This window comes from Misgurnus anguillicaudatus, chromosome 18, assembly GCF_027580225.2.
Source record: "Misgurnus anguillicaudatus chromosome 18, ASM2758022v2, whole genome shotgun sequence".
NCBI lineage: Eukaryota > Metazoa > Chordata > Actinopteri > Cypriniformes > Cobitidae > Misgurnus > Misgurnus anguillicaudatus.
In genome coordinates this window covers 2349459-2370425 of record NC_073354.2, presented here as the reverse complement: position 1 = coordinate 2370425, position 20967 = coordinate 2349459, and the positions used below count along the sequence as shown (strand labels likewise).

Sequence of the window (20967 nt, the reverse complement as noted above, 5' to 3'; positions counted from 1 at the left end):
ATACACACTAAGTAAAACATTTTACTTTATTTAAGCTACTGCGTTTCACTATTGCTTTAGAGATCGCTTGATATGTCCTGTTGTAACATCCGTGTCTAAACACGTATATTTGACTGTTTTAATTTACTAAAAACATTAAACGATTAATAAAGGTGCAACACTTAACAATACGACTGTAGTATAACGGTAGAAATAAACAATGTTAGTTATAAGGACTTATCAGCCGCAGTTTAGATTCTGATGCGCGCTTACTGTGTTGTATACAGTAATTTGGGCAAGTTGCGTTTGAAAGGTCCAACACTCAAAAAGCTTTTTTACCATAAAACTGTGGTATATAATGTTACGTGTATGTAAGAGCAACCACACAAGCACAATAGAAATATACAAAGTTCTGATAAGGACTTATCAGCCGCAGTTTAGATTCTGATGCGCGCTTACTGCGTTGTATACGGTAATTTAGTCACGTTGAGTTTAAAGTTTTGTTTATACTTTACAATACGTATTGTCATTTATGTGTATCATCTTTAGAAACCAGAATCTTTTGTGGCTCAAACATATATGTGTGCAGCTGCTATTTTTACACATTAATGTTTTTTAAAATTTCCCCAAATGTAATGACGGAGAATGAAGCTATCTAATCATAGCAGTGGGCATTTACGTCCAGGTCTTCAATGCAGCCAGCCCCTTCAAACAAACCATTTCTCCAGAGAGCCAATAATCTATGTTACAAAATAGCCTATTACTTATTGCTTTTGATGCTTTTGAATGTATTAGACCTCAAAGTAGACCTCAGACACGAGTATGAATCAATAAAATCTACAGGTTCATTGGCCCTTTAAAAAACACCATATTTTCCACATACCGTACATTTTTGTAGCTCCAGATATACTGGTTTCCTCAAGCGCTCTGATTTTTATACAAAACTCATCCCAGAAAGTAAACTGTTGCCTACAATCCATGTGTTTGTTGTAGTCAAACAAAAGAGACTGACGTTGGAGATAATAACTCACGTCATCGTTATAGTTACTAATTACTTTTCACAAATAGTAACTGAGTGAGTAACTGCGCTATATTATTATAAAAGTAATTAATTACCAGGAAAAGTAATTACTTCATTACTTAAAATGTTTTTAATATTTCAAATAACTTGAATGCCCCTTACAAAATTAAATATGTTAAATTACTAAAATGGATACTAAAGAGAAATCATTAATTTTGTGGCAGCATGTGACAATGTGAGGTGCTTTATTAGATCAGAATTAATTGCCACAGACGTGAAGAGACTTTTTCTTCATGGGCATAAGTTTCACATTACACAAACATTCTTGCCTTTCACATCAACAATGGAAAAGTAGTGCTTTATACTTTGTGTTTGCGACCGCTACCTTTGAGCTTGTTGTACTTGCCATCACCCTGTCGCCGGTGTTTTTGGAGTGATTGATGGACGATGACGGTGCTGCATGTCAGTGCTTTGAGATGGGGCACAGCAACAGCACCGCTGCTCGTTGAGAAGAGAAAACGATGCATATTTTCATGTCAGTCTACAAAAGTCTCCAACCACGGCAGAAAAGATAGCTACATTTGTCCTATAAACTCGCTAAAGTGATAGAAAGTTGCTAAATCTAGCGACAAAGTGACCAAGTTGCTCAGACTTTTTTACACTGCTCGCTCGGACTCGGGCTGTGCAAGTCTGTTTGTGAACTCTGCCTCTGGTTGGCTAACGATGGAAATTAAGCCAATCATCATCAGCTATGTGGTTCTCCCACCCCCTCTAACACACACACCCCAATCAGTTATGTTTCTCCCAACACACACAGACACACACATATACACACACAAGAGAAGAACAGTGTTTGGCTGAGAGAGCGAGCAAATGTGGGTGAAAATCACTACAGTGAGATCAATTTTAGTAACGCGCAGCATTTTAATGTCAGTAACGATAACGGCGTTATAACGGGGGAAACAGTAATTTATTTGATTACTCGTTACTGAAAAAAATAACGCAGTTACCAACGCCGATTACTTATAACGCCGTTATTCCCATCACTGCTAACACTTACACACCAGGAAATGTAAAATCGAATGATAGTTGCTCTTTAAAGTGCACCAAGAACAGCTAGTAATGGCACAGTAGATATATTAATAAGCATTTTAAGATACTAGGTAACACTTATTGAAAATAAATGCAAACATATAGTGGCCAGCCTGCATGTTGGTACATTAACATCTGCAAGTGTGTAGAGAGGAGTAAGACTGGACACTAGATAATGTAGCCGTGGAAATGGTACCAGGTTCATGGCTATCTCATTCAAATCCATGTTGAGAGAGCCCTCAAATCGTGCTGAGCTGCAAGAAATGAAAATATGATATATAAGATTAACAACAACAACAACATATAAACTTTAAAGTAAGAACCTCACAAAATACAGGAATATGTGAGAGGATTAGAGCCAAGCAAAAATACATCTCAAGTAAAACATCTCAAGATTAAAATTATTATAATGTGAGTTTTCACTCACAAGCTTTTTGAGAAAAAATCTGAATAAAATGTTAGAGCCACATAAACAATTATTTAAAAATAACAATAATGAAGTCATAATATTTCGAGAATAAAGTAAAAATGACCAAATGAAGTAGCAATACAAGATTAAAGGTGCAGTGTGTAATTTTTAGAAGGATCTCTTTACAGAAATGCAAAATAATATACAAAGCTATATTATCAGGGGTGTATAAAGACCTTTCATAATGAACCGTTATGTGTTTATTACCTTAGAATGAGACAATTTTATCGACATATACAGAGGGTCCCCTTACATGGAAGTCGCCATTTTGTGCCGCCATATTTCTACAGAAGCCCTTAATGGACAAACTTTTTTTACCAAGTTGTCTCCAATGACATGTTTGTCCAGTGGCGGCTACCGTAGCTTCTCTATGTGATTAAAAATGAGGGGTAAGCAGTGGACTGAGTCGTTGGTTGCAATTCACCAGCACTTCACCACTAAAATTTACACACTGCACCTTTAGGGGCGGTTTCCCGGACCAGGATTAGCTTAATCCAGGACTAGGCCTTAGTTTAATTAGGAAATATAACTAGTTTTAAACAACATGCCTTACTAAAAACATTACCTGTGTGCATCTTGAAGTAAAACAAAGGGCCCTGATGTATTTTAAGATCTGTAAGTGAAAGTTGTTTTCAGTTTGGAGAGCTCTAAAAAGTGTTTAAGTCTAGGACTAGTCTAATCCCTGTCCGGGAAACCGCCCAATAAAGTCTTAATATTCTGAAGATCGGTTTCACAGACAAGGACAAGGATTTAGTCCTGGACTAAAATGCATGTTTGAGCTGTATTATAAAAATGCCATTGCTTTATCTAAAAATGTACACTACTAGTAATGTTTTTTTTAATAAAACCTATGTATAAGACCTAATTTAACTATGGCCTGATCCTGATTTAATCTAAGTCTTGTCTGTGAAACAGGGCCCGAGGAAGTTGTAAGTAATACGAGAATGAACTTTTGACATCAGTGTGTTAGGAATAATGTGAACAAGGAAATCTTACATTTTGGTAAGTGCTACACAGATCTGCTTTTTAAAATCACTCCATATGCATTAATGCCAAAATTACGACTTTTCTTAAAATATTTTAATCTCATATTGATACTTACCTATTTTCATAATTTTTACTTTATTTGCAAATATCACAATTATATTCTTGTAATGTCAACTTTTTTTCTTGTGTTTATAACAAGAATTATGAGTCTATTCTTACTATTTTCACTTTATTCAAATACCTTTATTTATAAAAAGCAGGTCTCAACTGTTTGAACATTACATTTAGTACCTGGTAATATTTAGAAGAAGGTTGGCTACAATGTTGTTCATGGCATCAAAAGGCTTCTCGACTTTTACCACTCCTCCCTGTCCAGAAATAATGGTAGAGTTCTTCTTGATGACACAGCCTGGTTTACCAGTATAGGACATATGCTGTATCTTACCAACAATATCCACCAGTGACTACAAAAGACAGTTAAAACCGAAATAATTAATACAGAATCCACACACCTTGAAATTATTAAATTCCATGTTTCCAGGTAATTAAATACATACATTTTACTCGAAATTGCATATATTTTACCAAAAGACATGCAAAAAGATACTTTTTTAAATAGGCAACTTTTTGATCCACAATGAAGTCACCGCTTTCCAGTCATCACAACTAAAAACATCATAGAAGTACCATAAAAGTACAGAAGTTTATTCCAGATGTTTTTAACCTTTGTGCGAGGAACAATGGTACACTGTAAAAGCCCTTATGCTATCTAAACACTTATGACCGACCACTACCTAAAATTTTGCATTTTGGACCCATAAATTAAACATTAGAGCCCGACCGATTTATCGTTTTGCCGATTTTATCGGCCGATATGAGCATGTCGCAGATATATCTGTATCGGCGTATAAGCCGCAGATATGAAGCCGATATGAACGTTCCTTACAGAAAACATTAAATGCTTTTGAAAGATGCAAGTACTTGTTTGCCCAGCAGAGTGCGCCCTATTGGTTGCTAATGGCGACCCAGGTCACTCACTGTAGTGACACCAGCCAATCCCCCGCCCATTCACTTCAGTCAGTCTCTCAGTTCAGGTGGCGGCAGTCACGCGGTTTCTTCACAACATTTTACACCTGGTATTAAGACGCGCTTTGGTCGATTGGATTATAAGTGGGCGAAAGAGACACATTCCCGTTTAGTTTTGGTGTTTTTAATCCGTCTCTTTTGTCCACTTGCGAGTTGTTTAAAACGCAAGCGGGAGAAATAACGCGAGGCGGAGAAAGGACGCTTATAAACTGACGCGCAGTCTGTCCGAGTACAGCTGCTTGTGCTGTTACAAAACATGCTCATTTCAAAGCAATTGATTAAATAAGCTCGCGCAACTTTACACCCTCGCTAAATAAAAGAGGCGGAGAGCAGACGCTTTAGTTTTATAAAAGTTTAAAGTCCCGGCAGAACACTGTGGGTTCGTGTTATAAAAAAGTTGTGCAGTACATTAAACATAAGTCTACATCAGTATGTGGTCAGTAGGTCAAGCATTGTCGTCTAAACGGTAAGTTTCTAATTATTTTGTGAAGTACATAACTTAATGTAAAGCTAATAAACAATGACTTTATAAGTTTCCATTTTTTAAAATAAGCCCAATATAACATTATTCTCATCAAAACTGACAATGATTTAAGTTATATGTATTTTGTTTTGTTAGTGTTTTAAAGTTATTTATAATAAGTCAAGTTTACTGTTTTGTGCACTTATATCAGAATCATTTTGGATAATAAAGTTTATTGTTAACTTGTAAAACCCACCTGCCTATATTACATATCTTTGTCACGTCATTTTAAGTGTTTGATCACCACATTTGTGGTGTGATCATTGCAAAAAAGTATTTATATATAGTATATTCTGTTAATGTATATAGTGTATTATATGTACAGTAGCCTATTGTAGTATAATATACTGTAGTATATGTGTACTGTACTATAATATGCACATAAAGAATATCGGCCGATATATCGTTATCGGTCTTTTTTACTCCCTAATATCTGTATCGGGATCGGCCCCAAAAAATGCATATCGGTCGGGCTCTATTAAACATCTTATTTAATGTTTATACTTAAATTATTAACCCACAAAATCGTATACAACTATTAGTACAAAACACTGTGAGGAATACCCATAAGCCCTTTCACCTGAATATTTAGATTTTTTGTGCTTGGTCAAAGGAAAGGAAGTAATAGGGCACTTAAAGGTGCAGTGTGTAGATTTTAGCGGCATCTAGTGGTGAGGTTGCGAATTGCAACCAATGGCTTAGTCCACTGCTCACCCCTCGCTTTTGAAACACACAGAGAAGCTACGGTAGCCACCACTGGACAAACATGTCATCATCGGGGACAACTTAGTAAAAAAAAATGTCCGTTAAGGGCTTTTGTAGAAAAATGGTGGCACAAAATGGCGACTTCCATGTAAGGTGACCCTTGGTGTATGTAAATAAAAAGGTCTCGTTCTAAGGTAATAAACACATAATGGTTCATTATGAAAGGTCTTTAAACACCTCTGATAATATAGTTATGAATATTATTTTGCATTTCTGTCAAGAGATCCTTCTAAAAATTACACACTGCACCTTTAAATTGTTAAAATTTAATAAGAGCCCATAAAGGTTTAAGCTCTTTTTAGTATTATTTATGTTGTATATTATTTTATGTTGTATATTATTCTTAGTATTATTAATAATGTATATTATTTATGTTACAGTTTTTTTCGATTGCTAAAACACTATAACAGAATATACTGTCATACTGCCCAGCCCTAATTACCAATATTCATACTATATAGAAAGTACTATAAAGGAATCACTTGCCCTTCAGCCTAGTTGGTGCTTACGGAATAGGACAAAGAAATCCAAAAAGGGGAGAACCAGGTTAAAACTAAAACCAAGGAACAGGACTGGACCACACAATGTTTTAATGGATTTTAATTATTATTATTATAAATACAGAATGACTAACGTTTTAATGCCCATACGTCTTCTTCAGTGTCAACCAGTCAATGGCAAACTATGTACAGATTTTAAAGAGTTAAAAAGACCAAACATTGGCCACTGGCCTAAGTGGGTTTGGTACAGAAGTTACCCAATCCTATGTAGGCACTCAGGTGTGGACAAAAAATAAAGAAACACCTAAACAAAAGAAAAAGTACATGTATAAATCCTGTTCATTGGTTTTAGTTTTACCTTAATTCTCCCCTTTGTATATAGAAATTACTGTTTTATTTGTCAATGAGTAAGTACTCTAATTCAGTACGTACTTTCACAGTATGCGATTTCGGACGTAGGGTATGGCTTTTTTAAATGTTTTCAAAAACTGTACTAAACTGTTTAAAATAGCTTTAAGATATATTGAAGGTTTTGTTTGTCTTCTTTTATGAGACTGGGTTGTATCTTACTGCAGTGCAAGACAGAATAAAACAGTTTTGATCATTGATCAACTATTAATACCAACTGTGTTAAATTTTCACATGGAATAAAGTTAACTTGGACTCATTTATTGTTCATCTCCCTTGTAAATTACATACTTGGTTATCAACAGGCAGGACACAGTCTGCGTGCTCTGTCAGCTCTTTCATGGCCAGCACGCTGTTGTAAGGAGAGGTGATCACATCATCTTCTGCTGTCGGGTAGACAGAAGTCACTATCCTATAGACCTCTGGGAACTCCTCTTCAAGAAGCTTCAACACAAATGTCCCTAAACCTGAACCTGTTCCTAAACACACAAATATACAGTACTCTTAGATAGCAGCCAGAATGAAAGTCAACAACATGACTGTGATCATTTGCATGCACAACAAGAACTCACCTCCTCCCATGGAGTGAATGAGAAAGAAACACTGAAGGCAATCACACTGTTCTGCTGCCCTGCGGACTTGATCCACAATCTGCTCTCTGTAGGTTGAGCCATATGTATGGTGCCCCACTGCCCTAAAGGTCAAATTCGAAATAATATTTTGAAATATTAATAATTTGTTCAGCTTCAATCTGAGAAGGAACTAATTATTGTTTAGCATTTGATTCAAACCACATTTATGTGTAAGCAGATATGGGCACCTTTGACTTTCATAGTAGTAAAAAGATAATACTATTGAAGGAAATTGTGCGCCTAATCCGGTTCCTAATCGGTCTAAAAAACTTGAGGGTGGGGTAAATTATGACACAATTTTCATTTTTCTATAAACTATCCTTTTAAATACACGCTATTTAACTGTTTAAAGCCTTTTAAGTAGCGGCACTTCAATCAATATGGAACTTATTAGATAACCAGTGTGGAGATTATAAAACTGGAGTCATATGATTATATTTTCTGGATCTTGTAAGAATTCTGGCAGCTGCATTTTTTTTAACTAATTGTAGCTTGTTTATTGAGGAAACATTACAAACATCCAGTCTAAATGTCATAAATGCATATACTAGCTTTTTGCATCAGAGAAAATTAATTCATAAATATAGCAGGGCTCTCAAGTTTTACCAAAAGTTTGGAGTGAGATTACATCTGTTATGCAAGGTTCACCCCAGACGGGGTAGAGGCGGTAAGCATGAGTGATTTACATGTTAAGTCAATGCAAAGACGCGATTAGGCATCCTGCGGCGGGAATGGCGTTGAAAAATCTGAACTTCGGCAGATTTCCGCGCCGCATTAACCAATCAGGACCTTGCTGTAGTGATAACAGGAAGCGAGCGGAGTCTCAGCGGAGTCGCAGAAGCCCCTCCTATGACGTGAATTTTCACGTGAATGTCTCAAATGAGTACAATTTCACACGCGAATGAACTCAAATGTTCACACGTCCAACTTCGCGTAAATAACGTGGTTTTGCCGCCTCTACCGCGATTGGTGTGAATGCACCATTATTCTGATTACATCTGGGGCCACTCAGGTATTTGCAGATGTCCCCATCTGCCCAACCTAATTCTTAAGTTTTTAACTATTTTTTTGTAAACAAACCGTTAATGAGCCCCATTCATTTCTATAGTATTATTTTTTCCACAATGGAAGTGAATTGGGCTCATGATCGATTTGGTTACAAACATTTCCCAAAATATCTTCCTTCGTGTTCTTCAGAACAAAGAAATGTGTACAGATTTGAAACAACATGAGAGTAAAAATTTTTTAGGTGAACTATTTCTTTAACGTGCTCTATTTTCACACACTAGTTTTGTACTTAATATACCAAAACTTCTTTAGTACTTCAGAACATTTAAGTGTACTTATTTGTGCTATTTTGAGATGCCATGAATATGAACTGAAATGTGCTGTTTACATACTATCTCTGTAGTATTACAAAATGTATACCACTTGTAGTAAACTTTCATACAAAGATGGGTTCAAATTTACTACAAGTGATACCTAAATAAAAAAAATACATTTTAGCATATTTTAGTTCATTTTCATGTATTAAAGAACTAAAGAAGATTTGACAAGAAATTAGTAAAAATAGAGCACTTTAAGTATATTATGGAAGTGTACTTTTGCACTTGGACATACTGTACATATACAGTATTGCAGAACTAATAATGAAATACATCTGTACTCCTTTCATTAATTTCAGGAAGCCTATCTAGTACTTTTCTTAGTTTTAGGTAAGCTAAAGCTTCTGGTTGCAAAGCTGTTTGAGAGTTTTCAACTGAATCAATAATAATTTAATTTAAATAACATAAGCTCTCAGTGTCTTTGATCAAAGGCAAGTGTTTTCATCCAGGAATCGTAAATCTTATGTCATCTCCTTGCGGTGTGCGTTATGTTTTGTATTAATATTATTCTGTGTATGTTATGTTGTGTATATTTCTAAGGCTGATTATTTTGATATACTATTGATTTGTTTAATCTACATGAACGTGTCATATTTTCTCAAATAAAATTAATAATAAAGAAGTCAGAAACATCTCCGCTATGTCCCTAAAGACAGGCGTGGTGGCCGCGTGCAGCAGGTGACACAACTTATGGGTCCTCCGAAGGCTAGACCATCTAATTTCAGTTCTCTTTGTGGACTTCAGAGGTTGCGACCTTCAAAGACTGAGTGCTTGCCTTCTGACGCTGCGTCCTTAGGTCGCAGCCTTCGAATTGGGACACAGCTAGTGTGTGTGTGTGAACACGTTTGTCTACCACCACAAAAGATCATTTTTGAAAACGAAAATCCCTTAGTAAGACTGTAAAGTAAGTATGTAGATGCTAACATGACAAACACCATGCAGAGTTTAACTCTTACCAGTTATTCCCTGAACCAGAGACATCACTGATAAGCTGTGTGCTGCTGAAAAGCTGACGCAACGGCCCCTGCAAAATCTCTCCCAGGACTCCCTCCTCCATGTCTACTAAAACAGCCTGCAGATACACACATTGATACATGGACATCAACAAGTTGAATTAAAACTAATATTTAAATATGTTTCCATCCACATTTTTCATTTTGATACAGTTTTGCCTCCAAACTCCTATGTACATCACACAGCAAGATGCTCACCCTGGCCTTTAGAGCGATGATTCTGCCCCCTGTATAGTTAGCTCCACCAGCTCTCCTACAAAAACACCACACATACTCAATTCTCACATGGATAAGCGAGGATAAGAGGACATGTGGACAAACTAAAAAGAGAAGATCGACAGATTACCTTGAATCATCGTTTCTAAAGAAGCTGCTGAGTGCCTCATCATAAACTCCTTTCTGCAGAAACAAACACAGTGAGACTTGGTAACTGTATTAATGAAAACTGCCAAACACGGTATTTGGACAGTGCTTCGATGTTAACAAGTGCAAGACTTTACTTGATTGACGTGCGCGTGTTCTCTTAGCGCAAGGTCCCAGAAGCGGCAGCCCACCTGATTCCCGCACTGACCAACTGTGTTAAACCACAAAACATCGACATGAGGTAGAAAGAGACATTTAAAAAAGTGCATGGAGAAATGAAAACCATGGTTTGTTTGAATATATCTAGGACTATTTGCACGGGTCTGAAATGAGTGCACAGCAACATTAGCCAAAAACTGTAGCTTTAGTTATTATGACAATAATAAACTTACCTTGAACTACTATGGACTGTGTCATCTTTATAATTCACAACATTCGAAAAATTAAAGTAATTACACCTTTGGTGTCTCCTAATGTGGAGTTCTTGCCTGTGTTTTAGCCGTTGTCATAGAAATAGTAGGCGCTGATGGTGGCTTCGCGCCGCCAGTTGAATTTAGATGTCGCTAGTTGATGACGTACGAAAGTGCTCAGCATAGAAATAAAAAAACCTAGACGGGATATTAAAGGTTTTGGTGCCGCGATGTCAACGGTGCCTCCACATTGGTCCGGTCAAAAGTGCTGCAACAAACACATAGAAGTGCATTGGGGAGCTGCTGTTGAGATCGGTTGAGAAATGTAGATGTTATATTGTGTTTTTCATCCACAACAAGCGCAGCTTCCCTATTCAATTCCATGTGTTTATGGGACACTCCTGTCCGGACCAATATGGCGGCGCCGCTGAAATACAAAATAGCAACCAATGTCTCGTTTAGGTTTTAAGTGTCTATGGTGCCCAAACGTAGTTCTAGTTCTTTTGAGGGAGAGTCTAGTTTCTAATCTTTTAACTACCGTTTTAGTGGCAAATTTATAATCCACACTATGAAGTGAAATCGGCCTTTAGGAGACAGACAAAAGAACACGAGCTGCTGCTCCATTACACACAACTTTATTTGACTAACTTTCACTAATAAAACATACACACGTGACTCTGGATGTCAATGTATCAGATGGCCACTAGATGTCCTCATAACCTCATGTCTCTTCAAAAGAATATGGCATGTCATTTGCTGCCATAGGCTGGCCACACACTTGAAGATTTTAAGCCTGATTTAGGGCCTAATTTGCACCCCTTGGCCTGAATCGAGACTTGTTGTGTGGTTTCTTGACAATTATTTTACTTCTGATCACATGGAGCCTGTTTGATACACACAATAGCCAATGGCGAGCAAACTTCACAAACCAGATGTCACATTTTCATAGCTTAAACCTGACAGTCAGCCACAAACATATGAAAATGAGTATTGAGAAAGAGGAATGTCTTTGTAATGTGTCATGCAAAAGAACATGCAAGAAGAACATTCTTCTTTAGTTACATTTGATCGAGCAAGTCTGTCAGATCTTGTGTCACTGTAACTACAGTCGGCAGTATGTGGTCTTGTGGTCTGGTCAAACTGCTTACTTTGTGAATTCAATGTTAAAAATCAGATGAAACTCTTATTTCTGTGCTCTCACATTGATTTTAAATTACTTAAGATTTGAAAATCATTTAGTGTGTCCCAGGCCTTTACAGAAACAGGTCTGATACAGGGCTGAAACTCTATTGTATTTGTAAAAATTTTAAGGGGTCCAAGCACAAAGTGCTTGTCAGTGTTATTTGCAAGCATTACAACCACATATAGCTGTGTCCACATTATCCACAAGATTTGTTCTTAAAAATTGATCAATTGAGACACTGTTCCCAATTTTTCTGAACCTGCTTGGACCCTAATAATTCTCTCTTGTGGCTTTGTTTAGCTCTTTGCTTTAAATTCAGTCATGTTGGTCCCATGATGTTGTTTTTTCTCATCGTCTGCCCTTACCAGTTTATTCTCCTGAAATAAAACAGTGTTTTCTTTACACTTACACATTAAATGTGTAACTATAACAAACCATTTCATACAATAAATATGTTTTAATCAATTAAATGCATAGTAAATACAACTTCATTAGATTTTTTATTTTTCTTAATTCTATTCTTTAACGTGATTTGTTTTAATTTTTAACAAAATGCATTTTTTATCAATAATCAGAAATATATTTAAAGTTCAATCATCTCCACTAATGTACAGTAAATGTCTCTTTTTGTATTATATTAAATGTAGATTTTTGTAGATTTGTGCTCATAGCTTTATTTATATTCCAAGATTTTTTTATTTTACTGTTATTGTTAAGAGCCAATACACCATAAAAATTCCTTGTAAAAAATCTTTAAACCCACAGTACTTGGCAATAAACACAACTCTGATTAGAAATCATCAGTTTTATTAATTGTAGATACAATCGAACAGAAATCAGGTTTTTAGATTAAGGAGTGAAAAGTGAAGAAACTTATTTGGCTAATATATGTTAGACAAATTCCTGACAATATACAGTAGACCTTTTTTTTCTTTTCTCGCACTCTAATTGGCTTGGTTAATATTTTGTAGTTACAATTTTGTTTGAAAGTCTACATCTTTGGTTAAACTGGACCTTTATATTAGCTCTTGACCTTAATTTAAGATATTCTGTTGTCAAGTGAACATAGTGATGCAGTGCTCAGGTTCAGAGTACATAGTAAATAAATGCTGCATTGGGATAAAAAAGCTTTAAGTGGTGCCGAGGAGGCATGGTAGAAAGACATTACAGATTCATTCTTTATTAAAACACTTTTTCCCCCAGTTACCCAGAGAAGAAGTCACTCAGGCTTTAGGGCAAGTGCCCACACCTACTGCGCCACTGACCAGGGCTGCTTTACTGAAGCTGACAGGAGACTCATTTACAGACAGGTTTCTTATGCAGCCTGCGTAGCCTCTCTTGCTGAGAAGGTTGTGAGGCAGCATAGATTCTGGAGCAAAAAAAGCATAAATTAATAAATAAATAAATACATTTTAACAAGTTTTCAGATAAACCAGTGAATGTCACTGCATATTATCTAATTTCCAGATACACAGTAAACCAGCCTACAGCGAAAAAATATATATACGAGGAGCTTAGATGCAAAACCCGCTAAACACCACCTCCATCAAATGTGATCTCTGCATGTGTTAAACATTTATTAATACTTTCGCTTCAAATCTGCTTAATCCCGGTCTCAGGCCATTCAGAAATACCAGTTTGTTCACAGAATCCATTAAGAGTCTGATAAAAACGGCTCAAGAGAACATGTCAGTTGCACTTGGAGGGTTTAGCATCTAAGCTCTTCATTTGTTTATTGTTAACCAAAAATGTAGTCTCGCGTAGCCAGACCTTCAATACTGAAGGTCTGGTGTTTTTCGCTGCTTTTTCTGGACAAAGCCCGCCCACGAGCTGTTTGACCGACATGTCAAACAACCAATCACAGTTTGTTTCATCTAGCGTCACGTTTCGGACTCCCCACAATAACGAGCCGGCTGGCAACAAGTCAGTTATTGGAATAACCAGCCGCAACCAAATAGTATCTAAATAAACAACATTACTCACCACAGGACAACGTTGAGCACTTCATCAACAGCCACACCAATGAGACGCTCCCGTTAAACGTCTGTTTGAAGCATATCTCTCCACTTTTTAACACATACCAGCAATTCAGGAGAACCAAACTTTTAAACTCCACTAACTGCCTTAAAGAAAACTCTTGGACGCCTTTTAGAGAGTCGATGCCGCGAACTATGCATATTTTTGAGAATCCAATGTTTAGCTGATCATGATAACTGCTCATTATTATCCACGTGAACACGACTGATTCTCTTCCTCAATGGAACGTCAGAGCTTTGTTTTCCAGGGACTGAAACTAATCGCGACACTCGCGTCTCCTGGAAATCCGTTTTTTTCCAACCAATCAAAGACGACTTTAACATTTTCACAGGGTTTCCAGAAAAGTGTACGAAAAACATCAGACGTTCAGCCAACAGTTTGTGGGCGTGACGTCTGAGGCTGAGACTACCAAAAATGTAACTGTCAAATTTTACTCATGCCATTCCAAACCAGTCATAAACAGATCAGGCAGTCTTTAAAACATTTTCTGGAATGGTATAATGAAAAGTAAATTATGGCAAATTTTGTATTTTTGGGTTCCTATTCCTATTTGGGTTAACAAATACAAGGTGTCTATTCTTGTACTTGCCATTGTTCGACCCATAAACACGCTATTCACTTTATATCGGTCAATAGCTCAGATGGTGGTGGAGAAATGACAGACTTTACTGTAACCAGGGTAAACTAAACATAAATAAGAACATCTTATTGGATTATTTTTACAACTCGTGTGTGTGTGTGAGGCTGGTGGTGACTGACCTGGAGCTCCTCCAATAAAAACTGAAGAACTAGTGTTCTGTGGTGTTTCACTGAAAGGGACGACAACGTGATTCACTTCTGAGTCCACGTCCAGTTGCACAACGTTAGCATCTTTTATCACTGGAAAGCACAACATAATAGCATAAAACTATAGTGCACTAAGAATGTAGTCAAGTCAAGTTTGAAAAGCAGAATGTACATAATTTAAATAAACATTTTAGGAATTGCTTATTGTTCAATGGTTCTGAATGCAGTGATTTCCAGGACAGGGCTTATACTAGTCCCAGACTAAAATGCATTTTTAGAACTGCCTTAATTAAAATACATCTTGCACTGATATATCTTAACATATATCAGTGCCACTGTTTTGTCTCGAGATGTACACCAGTATTGTTTTACTGTAAGGTATGTTTGTAAAAACTACTTAAACTACCCAAATATGTCTTTTGGATAATTATCTTACCTGTGATCTTATGCCAGTTTCCATCACAGATTCCCTGTCTAGGAGACACGTATGTGGACAATTCACGCACACCGTTATTCACCATAACATGCACCTACGAGACATCAGTAAAACAGTCAAGTCAATTTACTGAAACAAAAACCATCAAATACATGCACAGTATTTGACATATATTTACAATATTTTTTTTATACATGTGGGGTTAATCAATAAACCTATGCAGCGTTGTTTAAATGCAATGTTAGGTTGTTTCAAATGGTTGAGTTAACAACAACCCAGCATAGGTTTATTTATAACCCAACATGTGTTCTGTCCAATATTTACCCAGCATTGGGTTAAAAATAACCCAGCAGAATTTAGAATGTACAAATCAACTGAATATGTCTGTAAACAGCACAAACTCATACAGTAAAGCTGTGAAAATTGCATACATATTTTTTACATACTACAGTGAAGTGTTTTTTTTTTAAAGTAAAATAAAAACAAAAAGTAAAATCTTCAAATCTTAAATCTCCAGACCTGGCTTTGATGGATGTACATGGTAAGATATTCCTGCTGTCCAATGAACAAATGCAATAGCACCCCTGCAGCCACACTAGGGCGCACCTCCATCACCAGCTCAAATCTTCGGTCAAAATGAAAGGAGTCATCTGTATGTCAGAAGAAGAGCAAAGTTACTTCAGATACTTCTGCGTCATTGTTTGCCTTGATGTACATTACACATGCACGGATCACTAGTAGGAAGTGTCCACGGACATGTTACAGTATTGAGGCAAAAGCTGAAGAAGAAGTGGACTGTGTCCTTTTTTGGAAAAGTATTAGCAGTGATGGAGGTAAACAGACTTTTATTATAACCTGAGTTGTTAAATATAGCTCCTCAACTTGGTCCATCGTTGTTTTTACCGTCGCACGCAAAATGCATATGATGAAAGGCAATCAAATCTTTTTGACCTGAGGTAGGGCTTAGCAGACCAATCACAGTGCTTGCGGTTCACGTAGCATTGACGCGCTGTTACATTTTGGGAGAGGTGTGCGTCAGGCTATGCTGTAGGCTACTGCGTAGGGCTTGTGTCCCTATGTAGGCTACACTATACAATTGACACAGAAGTATAAAGCCAACTTAAACTTTTGGATGCATCCCTGTTTTAGCTTCTAATCACAAGATGACTGCTTCTAATCACAAGTCTCTTACTTTGAGGCATATAAAAGAAACTTTCTGAAACAACTTAACTCTTTCCCCACCAGCGTTTTAAAAAAAAGTTGCCAGCCAGCGCCAGCATTTTTCATGATTTTCTCAAAAGTTTAATGCCTTCCAGAAAATGTTTTTCTTTAAATATATAAACAAACAATATATCAGATGAAAGAACAGACCCTCTGCTTTCAAACAAAAAAACAGGTTAACAAGCTAATTCTTGTTACAGAAGCAAATCATAAGTTGATTAAGGATTGTTATTCTATTTTACCTACATGTAATCTCTACTTAGGAAAACTTCTAAACTTCTCTATCAAGTTTGATAATCAACAAGAAGATACTCAGCTGTATTCTTCGAGTTTGTATTGAAAACTGCATTTTTAATTACAGTAAATTATCAGAAATTGTCAGTGTTACCCAACAGATAATTTCACAATAAGGATCTTTCTGTAATGCGCACCCTGATTCCTAATTGACAATGTTGTGATTATATTGAGCTGTTGAGAATGTTGGAATATAGTCCTTGTTGAACTGTGCATGTTTAAACCCTTGACTGCCACGTTAGGGTGTGAAATTCCATTTCCTAAGACCCTGCTTGAATCTCTGCACCTATCGCTGTGCTGTGGTGGTATGGGGCAGGTCACATTCCACTTATTTCACAGGAGCCTTGTCTGTCTATGGCTTATGTGAAGGGCTGCAGGGGTTGATATTTTTGGCCTGTGGTGTCTCTAACTGGCAGCTGACGTAAGGCGATATAATGGCAAGTAATTCAAATGCCAAATAAAATAATCTATGTATATTGACTGAAAGGATAATAGACCGTTAATGAATACAACTATGGTAAAAACATAACCATAGATGGTATTAAAGATAATAAAAATACATATTTTACCCAGAAGTACATATCCTCCTTCATTAGTAAAGTATGTCCCTGGCTCAGAGGGGCCCTCATAGCAGGGTGTCACCCCAAAACTATGGGAAACAGAGGTCAGTCCGTGGCCGTTTAGCTGGAGACTCCGTACACAGCCATAGAAGCTAGACACAGATGTCTTCTAAAAGAGAAAACAGCAGAGTGAGAACTTCACTGAAGAATCACTGATTGTTACTGGTTTGGCCAGAGACTCTACAACATGTTATATGCATACAAGCGATGTGAATACAGTCAACCAGTGGTCTTTACTATTTTTTTCATGAGAGCCATACTGATGGGAGCAGCTTTTACTGCAAAGTATGAAAAGTTACATCCAGTCATAAATAGCATGTCTGCTTATCAATCTATTGCAATGCAATAAATACAAGGGCGAATCATTCTTTATCATGCATCAGTCAAATTTGTAACTAAGACAAGATGATTTCCCTTCATCTGTTTCTCAATGTCAAGGATACTTCCTTGACAGGACTGGTCCTTACAAGTCACTTCCATCGAGGCTAGACAAGGCTCCTCTTTAGAATTTGGAGAACACGTAAATGGAACAGGCTAGCAAGTGCACGTCATTACGTCAGTAAAAAAGGTGCGTTGCGCGCATAGGATTGTTGGTGATTTGAGAGCGCGAAGGATACATATATGCATCCTTTCCTGTATACGGGATATTTTTTTGAATGAAGGACTCAGTCCTTGGTTGCAATTCAGAGGATCCTCGACATTGGAACAGTCGTTCGACGGATGTCGATGACGTAGCATCCTCGAAATTCTGGCTTACGAGGATCCTTCCTTGACATTGAGAAACAGCCAGGATTTTAATGTTAAGCATTCTTATAATGAATCACTAGGGGACCACCTTTCTTTTAATTTTATGCAGCACTGCACAGAATGGTTGGCGAGTGACATTACTGTGCCGCGAGAGCAATTCGAAAGCATAACAAGCAGTTTAATTCCACGGTACTTAAATGTCATATTGACAGAGCGCAGCACGTCATAACCTGAAAACCACGCCCACCGGAGGGAAAACAATCCATCTGTCTCAATTGACTTTGTATTGAAAGAGGCTGCCTCCTTGTCATTTCTGGCTTATAACAAAAAACAGAATAATGCCTAAAAGCTGTTGTGTGACAGGATGTACAGCTAACAAGCAAAAAAACCCAGAAATAAGTTTTTATAAGCTGCCGACTGTCAAAAACCGAGCAGTACAATTTTAAATTGTAAAGCAATTTCATGCATTCTGACTTAACATTTTTAAGAGCGGATTCCCCATGCTAAACATAGGCAAAGTGTTAAAAAGCAGTTTGATGTGTCACAGAATATTTCTTAGGTATACAAAACATAGCACAATGTTGTACCTTTTTGGGTACAATACAGAACCTTAATGACCAATTGCATACTAGAGTTGTGCCGATAGACGATAGTATAGTGTATCGACAAACGTCAAACATATCGCCAATAGCGGGCTTTCATGACGATAGTTGCCGATGGTTATTTTTATTATCATCAAAGTTTCAAATTAACATGCGCATTGCGGGTTTGTGGGCTTCACTTTGCGCGAGAGTGCTTGTAACGCGCACGGATTCTTTCGCACACGCACCTGGACTTACTGCATGCGTCTTGGACTCTTGCTCGGACCTGAATGCACGCGGCATGGACTCCTTCTAGCACCTCAACTTGTAGGCTAATGCTCATGACTCAGACTCCTTCTCGCACATGAGCTTGAAATATGCTCATGTGCTTGTAATACTCTGACATTTTCTTGCAATAGAGAGGTTGTTAGGCACATAGGAAATTTTAGAGGGCCTGGACTTAATGACACGGATGGATTAATGGCATCAGATATAAGAAGGTTCCGGTCATGACTGTGTTGCCCTTGGTGTCCACCAATTAAGTGACTTGTCAAAAATTAGTAAAAAATAACCAAACAAATAAATTAGTAGACTATTGCCTCTCACGGCGCATTCACACGGGGCATAAGGGTTAACGCTTCCCATTCACTTTTAATGATTGACGTCATGTGTTGCTGAACTGAATTGTGGATCTGTCGGTGCCGCGTCACTGCCATTGCTTGTGGCAGAAGTTGAACATTTCTCAACTTTTCAAGCGGCAACGTGTGCGTCAGGCAATCAGATCACCTTATGCAAATAACCTTGGCAGAGCCAGCCAATTACGTTTATGGAAAAACGTAGCATGTGTTGCAGTCACTGTGATTGGCCGTTGGCCATGCTTCAGACAAGCCTTCCGTCAAGCTTTAACACTTTCGCCCCGTATGAATGTACCGTCAGAGTGAGAAGACTGATACAGAGAGTGAAAAACTACGATTGGATATTATATTATTTGAAATTGCAACCATAACTATGCACAAAAATACTTATTTTGTGTAGAAACATATTTTCAGTTTATTGATTTACTATACCTGAATATTTTTCAGAGCTCGTTCAGATGGAACCCCACCTATGTAAAGAGGATCTTGAACAAGCAGTGGTATGTTTTCACCTGGAGCACTTTCTTCTAACATCGTAGTTCCATCAATTATCAGTCTGCCCATATTACCCCTTCGGATGAAGATAATCTACAAAGATTACAAGAAATTCAAAAGAGTTCACAGATTTGGTGTTCACACATAACACATTTGGCAGCCACTTTGTTGGTAACATCCGCATAATGAGAGGCAGCGAGTGAAACAGAAATTACATGCTACATTGACATTCAATAGAAAACATTAATTGGTACTTCCTTACATCATGCCATTGTCCATCGCTGTATTTCTCTTTGGTTCTAATTCTAACATGGTGTTTGCCTGTGCTGAAAGTGAACACCAGCCTGCCCTGAGTGAGAAACAGAGTCATGAAGTTCTCCTCAGACTCGTCAGCCAGGTAGAAGATGAGACCAAAGGCAGATTGTGTCTTCAGAGACAGAGAAAAGTGAGATCTACATGAGATGGAAACACAGAGAACACAATTTGATTGATTACTGTAAAGAAGTTACTCATCTCAGGGCTCAACGCAAATAATTGTTTATACTGGCCTGGTCGGTTTTCGGGTTTTACTTGACCTGCAAAAATTTTCACTGGCCCCATCAAAAGAAGATTTCAGTTTCACATATTGAAAGTCAAATATAATTTATCATTTATTAAGACAATTGGCAATTTTAAATATAAACTCTAATTCTAAAATAAGTTGTTGTAAGGAAAATAGCAAACCAATATTAATAAAACAGTGTTGTTAATATGCTGTGTTGATATGTCTCTCGATGCTCTTAAAATTATCTTAATTCATACGGTATATCTTGCAATTAAATTCACTAGACCAGATAAAGGGTTATCAGCAACCCATTTAGACACCATGCATCTGCTGACGGATTTTCTCATGAGCTTCAAGGTTTTGTTTACGGTAGTTGCTTGTTCCAATGAAAAAGGCTCCCGACTTGTTTGCTTTACCTGGAACTTGATGGCAAACATAAAAAAAATATTTCACCGCCATCTTAACGTCTCTTTGCTCTACCAACTGACATGCCACAGTGTTCACAACAACCGATAAGGTAAGAAAAAAACTCATGACATTGCTGAGAAGTTAACGTTTGGGATAGTTAAAATGTGTCTCAATGGTAACACTGCATAAGAATACATACAGACAAACAGCCACAGTTTACAGACAAACAGCCATAGTTTAATGTTAAACTGTTTGAGCTTCGCTTTGTGGCATGGCAGGAATCTGAGCCTACAGACAAAAAATGTTAAACCGTGGCAACAAATTTGAAGCCAATAGGAACAAACACC

General features: G+C 37.3%; 2 protein-coding genes across 9 annotated transcripts in view; both read right to left on the bottom strand.

The window, feature by feature from the left end:
• tube1 (tubulin, epsilon 1) overlaps window positions 1-11058 on the bottom strand; it is a 29096-nt gene extending 18038 nt beyond the window's left edge. For 2 of the 8 annotated variants that reach the window (XR_012358532.1, XR_012358533.1), the window contains exons 1-9: window positions 10616-11049; window positions 10361-10434; window positions 10207-10259; window positions 10059-10113; window positions 9804-9919; window positions 7403-7524; window positions 7122-7309; window positions 3840-4012; window positions 2206-2346 (exon numbers count right to left, since the gene is read on the bottom strand). Coding sequence is in view for 3 of the 8 variants with exons in the window: in XM_073855512.1 (XP_073711613.1) it covers window positions 2206-2346; window positions 3840-4012; window positions 7122-7309; window positions 7403-7524; window positions 9804-9919; window positions 10059-10113; window positions 10207-10259; window positions 10361-10434; window positions 10616-10640 (947 nt within the window). In the remaining 5 variants the exon portion in view is untranslated. Of the gene's footprint in view, window positions 1-2205; window positions 2347-3839; window positions 4013-7121; window positions 7310-7402; window positions 7525-9803; window positions 9920-10058; window positions 10114-10206; window positions 10260-10360; window positions 10435-10615 lie in introns of all 8 variants that reach the window. The other 6 variants (XR_012358530.1, XR_012358529.1, XR_012358531.1 and 3 more) reach the window with 5 other exon arrangements.
• Window positions 11059-12606: 1548 nt separating this feature from the next.
• The window catches only part of lama4 (laminin, alpha 4), a 79250-nt gene continuing 70889 nt past the window's right edge, over window positions 12607-20967 (bottom strand). Inside the window, exons 43-49 of the mRNA XM_073855510.1 lie at window positions 19931-20120; window positions 19606-19761; window positions 17160-17319; window positions 15595-15725; window positions 15076-15169; window positions 14613-14732; window positions 12607-13185 (exon numbers count right to left, since the gene is read on the bottom strand). Coding sequence (XP_073711611.1) covers window positions 13040-13185; window positions 14613-14732; window positions 15076-15169; window positions 15595-15725; window positions 17160-17319; window positions 19606-19761; window positions 19931-20120 — 997 coding nt within the window. The 3' untranslated portion in view covers window positions 12607-13039. The remainder of the gene's footprint in view (window positions 13186-14612; window positions 14733-15075; window positions 15170-15594; window positions 15726-17159; window positions 17320-19605; window positions 19762-19930; window positions 20121-20967) is intronic.